The sequence below is a fragment of the Chelonia mydas genome, chromosome 21, assembly GCF_015237465.2.
Source record: "Chelonia mydas isolate rCheMyd1 chromosome 21, rCheMyd1.pri.v2, whole genome shotgun sequence".
NCBI lineage: Eukaryota > Metazoa > Chordata > Testudines > Cheloniidae > Chelonia > Chelonia mydas.
The window spans coordinates 8,967,903-8,979,092 of NC_051261.2; the positions used below are offsets into that span (position 1 = coordinate 8,967,903).

Here is an 11,190-nt window from a genome sequence, read left to right on the forward strand (position 1 = left end):
TGTCATTATTTCACACATTATGATAATTTAATAAGAAGCTTCTAGACATGGTACAGAATTAAACTCAATATGCAACAGCTTCACAAGTCTTGAAAATATAACTGATTACTTTAATAGACATTGAGCTCAGTGGGGTGAACTGAATATACAACAAACATCAAGCGTTAAATGGCTTCTCCTCACTTATCACTGTTCATTGTGGAATGATAGCTATGCTTGAATTAAAATACAATTTTAGAACTGCTGCTGAACTTTCAGTTACCTAGAACAAAAGCAACAAAAACCACACAGCTCTTCTGATCATCATTTTGGTCATCCTGTCACACTGGGATTAGAAGCTCTTCAGACTTGATGCAGGTACACTTTATTCACATCTGCAATTAAAGATCAGACAAAGGATGGGTTAGAGAGCCAAGTGTCTGGTCTAGTGTAACAAAATGACATTGGGTGAGAAGTCACTGAGGTAATCATGTTTCCCCTAGAATACCACTTTGAGTTGTGAAACACCTTACTGTTGATGGTAATGCATGGGTGGTGTTCAGTCTTGTATCTGAACACTGTATTTTAGGGCACAATGTAAATACCTATAGTTTTACAGGGCCTACCTTTTTGCATGTTCACCTGATTATATAATTATGTGGATCAAGGAAAAATCTATGTAATTTGAATTTTGCTGCCCATTTGAAGGGCATTTTGGAGCCTAAGGTAACCTTAAAAATCAGCTGGGTTGTAATATCCATTACTGACCATAAGGCTAGGTTGAGACTGCCGTATGTTACATTAATCAGAATGTCTTAGATACGCAACATATTTGGAGAAGGCCCTTTACAAAACAACATCCTTACCCTGAGGCCTTGGCAAAAAAGGATGTAGTAATGAGCAAATCACACTAGTACAGCTTCACTAAAATAGGTGTGAAAAAAGGAGGGGGAGGAGCTCAATCCACAGGAAGTGGAAGGCTGTTGACAGCTCTAAGGGGTAGTATAAAGCAGTGGAGGGGAGACTCCTACAAAGGAAGCGGACACAGATTTATGCAAGTCTTTGAAACTGAGACATAGGCCCTGGAACTTTAAAGAAGTCTCTTGCGCAGCCCCGTAGTCCAGTTCTAGCTTGCACACTCCTCCTCCCCAAAACAGACTTGAATATTGAAGTTTGATAGCCAGAAGTGCAGTTCCCACAACTTGACTGCAGCAGTCTTCCTCTGTAGAAAATCATGCACTGCGGTCTTTTAATCCTGCGTCATGCAAAAGCTCCAGAACTTCCCATATCTATTGCTGCTCCTTTATCCAAACCCTTGATTATCCTGATTAGTTTGTTTCCTCTCATTATTCAAACAACAACTGTATTTCCACACCTTCACAATGTCAGGTACTCACTGGTACTGCTATGCAACTGGTTGAGGAGCCATCAAATCAATGTCTGTCAAGTTTCGGGCTACCCAGACTCCGGCAGCAAAAAGCCCCAGGTTAACTATGAGGTTTCTGAAACAAATACATAGTAAGTTAGATTTGTTGAAGCAACTGGTGTTGTCTGGCCTACATTAAAGTGTTTCCTACCTAGAATACTAACTGTAAATGTACAGAGCAAGACCTCCAGCACTGATGGCTTTAAAACAAACAAATATTAAGTCTCATTGCCAAGCTATGCTATAGCTGGAAGAAGCAACAATGTTAGTTTTGGGTGGGGTTTTCCCTTTTTGCTGCCTCCTCAGGAAGGGCCTGCTGTTTAGAAACCATTCTACTCCCATCTATATTCTGTATTTCCCCTGCTTCATCCTATATTAGGGAGATTTCCATGAAAACAGGATGTTTGTCTTAAGAAATAATTTTCTCCTGCTGCTTATTCCCCCTCCTATGGTAACTAGCTGCTGCCACAATTATGGCAAGCAGAATTATGACTTCAGGTAGGGAATAAGCAGCAGGATCAGAGGAACTCAAGCAGATGTCAGGTTTTTCACATACCAGAGATCTTGGTAACAGAAAAAAGGCAAATGCAGAGAACAGGATTTAATTGTTTCTAATTTGATTTTTTTTTTTTTTAATTATTTCAGGAGTGTATTCTCTTCAACAGAGGCTTAAAATTATTAGAGATGCCCTGTGATTATTCTTGACTTACGTTGTGTAAAAGGATAAATGTTACCTGCCTCACATGTCTGGGATCTTTACCCTAAAGTACCAAACTCTTACTCTGAATAACAATATGTATTAAGCGCTTTAAATTTGAAAGGAAATAACATACATCCTCAACCTCCTTACTAGATAGGAAAGGTTCTTCTCCCCCCCACAATCCTCCTCCCTTTTACAGATATGGAAGTAGAGCCCCAGGAAGGCTGTCACTTGGTCCAAGGTCACAGGGCAAGTCAGTAACAAAGCCACAAACAGACTGCAGGACTCCTGGTGCCCCATTCCCTGGTTTAGCTGCAACACCACAGTCTTCCTCCTCCCAGCTGGAGGGGAACAGAACCCAGGGAACTCTGACTGCCAGGCCCCAGTTCTGGCTACCAGACAACTGCTTCTCCTTACAATCTCACTCCTCTCAATGTGTCAGTTAGGGGCCTTGCCCTGCTGAAAGCAATGGGGCCGAGACAGCACTGCTCCAGACTCTGTTTCCCCAACGGCATTTTTCACTGAATCCAATGTTTCCCTTTAACTTGTCTTCCCCATGTCCTGACCCAACTCTGCCACCATCCCTTGCAGTCACCCACCCCGGTCATAGCTTAAAGGCCTGTGCGCGCTTCCTGGGCTATGGGGGCCGCAGCCTCTGCGACCAAGGCAGGTCCCAGGCACATGTAGAGCCTCCCCCCTCTCTCAGCTCCAGTAAGTGCCATGGAACCAGGCCTGACTCCTGGGGGGAGCCACAGGCCCACAGCTCAGATCCTGCAAGGGCACGTGAAGAGCAGCTTGCCCCCACACTGAGGTCACAGCCCGTCGCGGGGGAGGGGGCGCTGTCACGGCTCCCGGGGGGGACCCCCAGTCTCCCCGCCGGGCGGGGGGGCGCTGTCACGGCTCCCGGGGGGGACCCCCAGTCTCCCCGCCGGGCGGGGGGGCGCTGTCACGGCTCCCGGGGGGGACCCCCAGTCTCCCCGCCGGGCGGGGGGGCGCTGTCAAGGCTCCCGGGGGGGACCCCCAGTCTCCCCGCCGGGCGGGGGGAGGGGGCGCGGGGGCGCTGTCATGGCTCCCGGGGGGGACCCCCAGTCTCCCCGCCGGGCGGGGGGAGGGGGCGGGGGGGCGCTGTCACGGCTCCCGGGGGGACCCCCAGTCTCCCCGCCGGGCGGGGGGAGGGGGCGGGGGGGGCGCTGTCACGGCTCCCGGGGGGACCCCCAGTCTCCCCGCCGGGCGGGGGGGGGGGGCGGGGGGGCGCTGTCACGGCTCCCGGGGGGGACCCCCAGTCTCCCCGCCGGGGGGAGGGGGGCGCTGTCACGGCTCCCGGGGGGGGACCCCCAGTCTCCCCGCCGGGGGGAGGGGGGCGCTGTCACGGCTCCCGGGGGGGACCCCCAGTCTCCCCGCCGGGCGGGGGGAGGGGGCGGGGGGGGCGCTGTCACGGCTCCCGGGGGGGACCCCCAGTCTCCCCGCCGGGCGGGGGGGCGCTGTCACGGCTCCCGGGGGGGGACCCCCAGTCTCCCCGCCGGGCGGGGGGGGCGCTGTCACGGCTCCCGGGGGGGACCCCCAGTCTCCCCGCCGGGCGGGGGGGCGCTGTCACGGCTCCCGGGGGGGACCCCCAGTCTCCCCGCCGGGCGGGGGGGCGCTGTCACGGCTCCCGGGGGGGACCCCCAGTCTCCCCGCCGGGCGGGGGGGCGCTGTCACGGCTCCCGGGGGGGACCCCCAGTCTCCCCGCCGGGCGGGGGGGCGCTGTCACGGCTCCCGGGGGGACCCCCAGTCTCCCCGCCGGGCGGGGGGGCGCTGTCACGGCTCCCGGGGGGGACCCCCAGTCTCCCCGCCGGGCGGGGGGGAGGGGGCGGGGGGGCGCTGTCACGGCTCCCGGGGGGGACCCCCAGTCTCCCCGCCGGGCGGGGGGAGGGGGCGGGGGGGCGCTGTCACGGCTCCCGGGGGGACCCCCAGTCTCCCCGCCGGGCGGGGGGAGGGGGCGGGGGGGCGCTGTCACGGCTCCCGGGGGGACCCCCAGTCTCCCCGCCGGGCGGGGGGAGGGGGCGGGGGGGCGCTGTCACGGCTCCCGGGGGGGACCCCCAGTCTCCCCGCCGGGGGGGGGGGGCGCTGTCACGGCTCCCGGGGGGGACCCCCAGTCTCCCCGCCGGGGGGAGGGGGGCGCTGTCACGGCTCCCGGGGGGGACCCCCAGTCTCCCCGCCGGGGGGAGGGGGGCGCTGTCACGGCTCCCGGGGGGGACCCCCAGTCTCCCCGCCGGGGGGAGGGGGGCGCTGTCACGGCTCCCGGGGGGGACCCCCAGTCTCCCCGCCGGGCGGGGGGGCGCTGTCATGGCTCCCGGGGGGGACCCCCAGTCTCCCCGCCGGGCGGGGGGAGGGGGCGGGGGGGCGCTGTCACGGCTCCCGGGGGGGACCCCCAGTCTCCCCGCCGGGCGGGGGGGGGGCGCTGTCACGGCCCCCCTCTCCCCACAGCAGCGCGCTCAGCCCGGGGGCCCGGCCAGGGGGCACCTGCGGAAGTCGCTCCTGTCGGCGGCGAAGCGGCAGGCGCTCCGGACCCAGTCCCGCAGCCCCTCGCGGGGGGACCCGGGGCCGCCGCCGCCGCCCGCCTGCCCGCCCGGCGCCATGGCTGCTCCGCGTGCTCGGGGCGGGGCCGCCGCAGCTCCTGCGGCCAGCGGATAAAACGTCACATCCTGCTCATGGCTCGGCCCCATTCCGTCACTTCCGTGGCGGGGCCGACGCGGGAAAGCGGCGTGGGAGCGCGTGGCGGCCTGGAGCCGTGCGCGTGCGCAGGGGCCACGTGCACGTACAAAGAAGGGGGCCCCCCCGGCAGCACTGCGCGTGCAAAGTGCGACCCCAGCGTGCGGACCCCGAGCCTCGTTCCGTGTGCAAAGCACACGCCTGGGACCAGGCCATGTGCACAGGGCAGAGTGACGTGCAGCGTCCGTGTGCAAAGTGCAAGGGCAAATGCCAGCCCTGGGTGCAAAGTGCAAGGGCCCGTGCAACGCCCCGCGTGCAAAGTGCAAGCCCTTGAAAGATAAAATAGGGAAAAATGAATATAAATAATGCTAGTCCAGGGCCTTGACCCTGAAGTCCCTGCTCTGGTTCATAAAGTTGCATCCTTAAATGTCTGTAGGATCAAACCCATGAACACCCAAAGAAATAACCACTAGCTTTGATAGGACGTGAATATGGTTTTCTGAGAACATGGATATGGGCGGGCTAGGGACTAAAGAAGAAAAGGACATGGACTGAGATGTGAGTGATGGAGAGAGGTAGAATGGCAATCACTTGGAAAGTTTGCCAAGATTATTCATGGATCCAAATGCCTCCTACGAACAGCACATTAACAAGGCACCTTCTCTCAGAGCATGTCTACACTACACAATTAAGGCGACCTAATTTACATTGGCATACAGCCGCCGAAGTAATTACATCACTTCTGCACGTCTGCATTTTGCTCCTTGTGTCGGTGGGGCATGTCCTTACCAGGAGCGCTTGCACCGAGTGAACTGTAAGTGTCGGGCATTGTGGGTCAGCTTTGGAAAGCCAGCAACACTTGGTGTGAGCAGTGCAGTGTCTACACTGACTCTGCTTTGACCTAGCTACATTGACTGTGTCTCAGCGCCTCTCGTGGAGGTGGAGTTATTGAGTCGGTGTAGTGGGCGAGTTACATCAGCGGAAGCAAAATTTTAGTGTAGCTGCTTATGCAGTTAAGTCGACATAAGCTGTTTTGCGTCGAGCTAACTCTGTAATGTAGACTAGGGCTCAGACTGACCAAGCCTCCTGGCATGTCAGGGACACCCCCATTTGCAACAACCCCCAAACTCCCTATTTAGTAATGTTATTATCACCCTCCTTAAAAACTACATTACCCAGAACCACATGCATCAAGCCACATATGCGCACCAAGCCCTCTCTCCCTGAGCCAGGGAAAGAGAGTGATTTGTATGTGTGGCTAAAGCACAAGCTTTTAGGTAATGTAGTTGCTCTCCCTTCTGCCAATGGGATTGCAGGAGGGGTGGGCTTGTCTGAGCTCGGCATCCAATGGCAGGGCGGGGTGGTAGATTTGAAGACACGTGGGCTAGGTGGAGGTAGGTCAGTAATGGAAAGGTAAGGAGCAGGGGTTTATCCTGGCCTCCCAAGGGTGGGGTTAAAGCCCCCTCAGGATTTGGGGCAGCAGGGATGGGAGGCAAGCCTGCATGGTTTGGTTCTGTTCTGCTGCAACACCCAGCAAAGAGCAGTCTACGTCTCTGAGTGTAATTGCAGCCCTGCTTCCATGAATGCTGCCAAGCTTATTAAAGCCTCTCCAGGTCCAGGTCCCAGCTGCGGGGACTGCAAGTCTTCTTGCCTTGCTGTGTGTTCTACCGGTACGTGTTCTGATTCATAATAATGTGTGATGTCAGCTGGAATTATTTAATCAGAGATTACTAGTCAGCTGTAGATCCAGCAGAGTACAGAAAGAACAGCACCCTTTACCAGCCCCTCTGCATGAGGGCAGCGATAGCTGCCTGTCCACCTCCAGCTTAACTCCCCCAAACTCTTCCTTTCTATAGTGTGTGGGACAAAGAAATTCCTTTGTGAGGAAGAGAAGCTACTTTCTCACAATTGATCCCACTCTGTGGTCTGTTTTCGATATCTCAGTTTACCTAATTGCTTATGGAACTTCTTTTATGGTATCTCAGATTACATGAGTGATCAACTAAAGGGATTTCTAACCCAGTTGTTATTACTAAGAACATCTGTGGCAACAAGTCGTTCCCAATGAGCTAAGAACACCTTTCACTGGGTCATTTCCTAAATCACAGATAACACGCAATAAACATACCCCTTACAATAACCGAACATATTTAGATCATAAGTACCCCTCATCAATCATACCTTCTTGTTCATCACAACACACACCTGTGGTAACAGGCATCCTTTGTTCGTTGCCAGGGGTCCGTGCCTGAACATCTGGACGTATTCTTCATGGGTCAGTGGGGTCAGGGTAAGAGATTTCATTGTTGATCCTATATACTTCAGTGTTTGGACATACATCCTAGTTCAGAGAAAGGACAAAATGCTTTGGGTTAGAAGGCAGAATGCTCTTTGGTTTGCATACAAAGGTTGTGGTTAGTATAGGTCTAAGAGAATGATAGAGGTTTAATATCTACTAACACCAGGAAGTACAAGGCATTGAGGGGAGAGACTGAATGAGGGTACTAGTGGGGGGTTAACAGGAGGGTAGTGTGGTTGGAGCTGGATTTCAGGATGCTCCCGGAAATTAACTTGAAAATGTTTGTCAATATGCCCCTTCTCTGCATAAAACAGGAACTAACTGGGGCTAAAGCCTCATCTAGCATATTTAGATAATGGGATATAAGCCCTGAGCCTGCAAGGACTTCAGTAAGGGAAACTTCTCCGTAGAACTCACTATTGGGGCCTAAACCTCTAGTACACAGACAGTTTCAAGGTAGTCCAGCCCTCGGGAATGCTGAGAGGTAGCATGGTCCAGTGAACAAGGCCCTGCATTAGCATTTGAGAACTGGGTTCTGTGTCTGGTTCCAGGTGACCGAGGTCAAATCACTTCCCTGCTCCGTGCCTCAAGTTTCCCTTTCCACTCTTTGTCTGCCTTGTCTATGTAGATTGCAAACTCTTTAGGGCCAGGGCTGTCTTTTACTCCGTGTGTGTACTGTGCCCAGCGTAAGGGAGCCCTGAGATTGGCTGGGGTTTTTAGGCATCACTGTCATATACATAATAATAATTAATAAATAATGAATACTAATGGCAAGTTCTCAATCCATTCAGCCCCTCTAAGGAAATACAGCCATGTTTTTAAGGAAAGACCTATGGAGGGCAGCAGCTCCAAGGAGGAGCAAGAGGAGCGTGCCTTAAAAAAATCACTACCAAAAAACAGCCAGAAGCAGCAAAGACGTCAGTAAGGCCCCAGTCCTGCACACACGGACGTGCTTAACTTCACTGCCTTCTCTGGTGGGATGGTTCACGGTAGTTGAGAAAGTGCGCAAGGATTTGCAGGATTTTGCAGCTCAGGTTTGCAGGGGAGAAGGTCCTGATCTTGCAAAGCTGCTCGGTTGTGCACCGACACCACCTCCTTTTCTGACCATTTTGTTTTGAGGGCCTAATTCAGTCCTGCAAGAAACACCATGGATGGCAGGCTCCCGTTCGTTGATCGCGAAGCAGAGTCTGGGGCCTCCTTGCAGCCTAGTCTCCGAAAGAGAGGGGCAAAGCTTGGCTTGTACATGGGTGTGCACGCACACACACACACACACACTCAGCATCTCCCATTGGTTAGCTCAGGTGATTCCCTGTCTAGTACGCTGCTTTGTGGATCACATTCTAAAGCGCTTCTCTCTCCCCAGTCATTGTCCAGGGAGCCTAAGTGCTTAATTCGGCTGTGTGGGTTGCAGTGCTGTTCGTGTGATTTTTCTGGGCACCCCGAGGTTAGTTGCTGTGACGCTTAGTGCTGTGAGCCTAAGTCCTTTCGTGGATCCCTCCCTGCGAGTCTCTCAATAATAGTTTTAAGGGTGGCAATTCTGCAACAGAAAAGCTTCAAAAACAGACTCCAAGGAGAAACTGCTGAGCTTGAATTAATATTCAAACGAGAAAAGGAGGACTAGTGGCACCTTAGAGACTAACCAATTTATTTGAGCATCAGCTTTCGTGAGCTACAGCTCACTTCATCAACTTGGGTTTGAATAGAGGCTGGGAGTGGCTGGGTCATTACACATATTGCATCTATTTCCCCATGTTAAGTATCCTCACACCTTCTTGTCAACTGTCTAAATGGGCCATCTTGATTATCACTACAAAAGGTTTTTTCTCCTGCTGATAATAGCTCATCTTAACTAATTAGCCTCTCACAGTTTGTATGAAGAAAAGGAGGACTTGTGGCACCTTAGAGACTAACAAATTTATCTGAGCATAAGCTTTCGTGAGCTACAGCTCACTTCATCGGATGCATGGTGTGTATGGTAACACCCATTGTTTCATGTTCTCTATGTATATAAATCTCCCCACTGTATTTTCCACTGAATGCATCCGATGAAGTGAGCTGTAGCTCACGAAAGCTTATGCTCAAATAAATTGGTTAGTCTCTAAGGTGCCACAAGTCCTCCTTTTCTTTTTGAGGATACAGACTAAACACGGCTGCTACTCTGAAACCTGACAGTTTGTATGGTAACTTCCAACTTATCTCTGTGTGTGTGTGTGTGTATATATATATATATATATATATATATATATATATATATATATATATATATATATATATATCTATCTTCTTTTATTATATGTTCCATTCTATGCATCCAATGAAGTGGCCTATAGCCCACAAAAGCTTTTGCTCTAATCAATTTGTTAGTCTCTAAGGTGCCACAAGTCCTCCTGTTCTTTTTGCAGATACAGACTAACACGGCTGCTACTCTGAAACCTGTCAATAATAGTCGTACCTATAGTTGGAGAGCTCAGGCATTTCTGGTTTAACTCCTGATCCTGCAAACACTTATGCAGGTGCTTAACTTTACTTCCATTAAAGTCATGGCAGGAGACCGCTCACAGGAGTAAAGTTAAGCACCTGCATAAAGATTTGTAGGATCGAGGCTTTATGGGATACAGAGCATATATTGCTTATCATTATAGCCACAGATGGATTCCTTTAAAAGTCTCTGAAAGGTGGAGAGGAGGCTTTAAAAAGCAACAACATTTTACTCTACTGAAAACTTAAGTAGTTTTTCCCTTGGTGATTCATAAACCTGCACTGAACTGGTAAAAGTGGCAAGGTCCCATTAAAAGCATAAGGGACTTGCATTTGTGAGCAGTGTTTGTGCATTACCTAGCAAAATGGGCTCCTGGCTTTGTTTGATCCCCAGGCACTTCCATAATAAACATGAATAATAATAATAATTAATAATAATAATATTTAAATGAATGGAAGTTTGGCCAGTTTAAGCACAGCCTCAGTGACGTGGGGATGTTAATCTCTCCAAAGCCAGCAGATGGCAGTGTACTAACAGCTTGAACACTGAGGCAACCAGAGCTGTGTTTTGCCTCAGTGCCTTTCATCTGTAAAAAAAATGTATAATTAACTGTGTTAGATAAATGCAGATTAAATAATGTTAGCAAAGTAGCTAGTATCTATTTAACAGTGTTATCAGAAAATGTGAAAGGGAATTTTCTGTTTTCTTTGTGTGACTTTTTGACACAGCTCTCAAAACTCTGCTAAGACAACTTCAGAGGTTGTAAAAAACAGAAAGCTGGTTTGTCTGGTCTTATCTACAGTGGGTTCTTGGTCTGTGTAGATAATAGGGCAAAGCAACCCAGACAAATGGATGATTTACTAGCCAGGTGCAGATCTCCCTAGTAAGACAAGCTAGGTCATAGACCGACAGTGACTGATCAAAACTAGCCATCCAGAAACTCCCAGGCCACAAGAAGCAGATAAGTAAGAATAAGACCGTGGTAAGAAATAATGGAACACAGAAAAGCAATGAAAAGACAGTGGGATTGAGTCACGAGGAGGGTGGTAATGGTTTAAAAAAGACAAGCAAGTACCAGTTAAAATTTTACCACAACCAGGATAAATAAAAATGTATTAGAAGGATTTGGGATTAGTTATTATGTTGTGTGCATGAAAATATATTGTTGGAAAGATCATAAGCCTGGGTCATGTATACAGGCCAGGGTAATACGCTTGCTCAGCTAACTGACTTTGGCCTAGTCTTTGTTTTTATTGCACCAACTTTGTTGGTGAAAGAGACAAGCTTTCGAGCTTCCACAGAGCCCTGCTTCAGGTCTTGGAAAGGAAAACTCGTCTCTCTCGCCAACAGAAGTTCGTCCAATAAAAGATATTACCTAACCCACCTTGGCTCTCTAATATCCTGGGACCAACACGGCTTCAATAACTCTGCCTGGTCTTTGCTTGACATGAGTGTCGCCTCGTGTGCGCTTGCTTAAATGTCGCTGCTAGGACAAAGGTGATGTTTGGTAAGGTGCTGAAAGGCCGAGATAAAATGAAGTTAATCAGTACCCTCTTCATACACCAGATATACTGGCCAAAAAGTCACTGTACTGGGAAAAACAGGAAAGTGCCTGT

The 11,190-nt window shown here is 51.3% G+C and overlaps 1 protein-coding gene across 4 annotated transcripts; it reads right to left on the bottom strand.

Annotated features, from left to right (window-relative positions):
• On the bottom strand, positions 1-4,771 carry TOMM6 (translocase of outer mitochondrial membrane 6). Of its 4 annotated transcripts, XR_006286787.1 has the most exons (5): positions 4,608-4,771; positions 1,355-1,481; positions 964-1,006; positions 846-916; positions 1-374 (listed from the first exon to the last, which is right to left on the bottom strand). XR_006286787.1 is itself a non-coding variant. In XM_043533309.1 (3 exons), the coding sequence occupies exons 1-2, from the start codon at positions 4,721-4,723 to the stop codon at positions 1,385-1,387; spliced, it is 213 nt and encodes a 70-aa protein (XP_043389244.1). In that variant the 5' UTR covers positions 4,724-4,771; the 3' UTR covers positions 1-374; positions 1,355-1,384. The 4 variants fall into 4 exon arrangements, 2 of the variants coding, with proteins under 2 accessions (XP_043389244.1, XP_037741013.1); XR_006286786.1 differs by having other exon boundaries at positions 846-1,006; XM_043533309.1 differs by lacking the exons at positions 846-916; positions 964-1,006.
• Between the last annotated feature and the right edge of the window lie 6,419 nt (positions 4,772-11,190).

Excerpts from the sequence above, each read along its gene's own strand:
- TOMM6 (XM_043533309.1), bottom strand. The coding sequence starts at position 4,723 with ATGGCGCCGGGCGGGCAGGCGGGCGGCGGCGGCGGCCCCGGGTCCCCC. Across the intron at positions 1,482-4,607 it reads GACAGGAGCGACTTCCGCAG|AAACCTCATAGTTAACCTGG; the intron begins GTGCCCCCTGGC and ends TATTTGTTTCAG.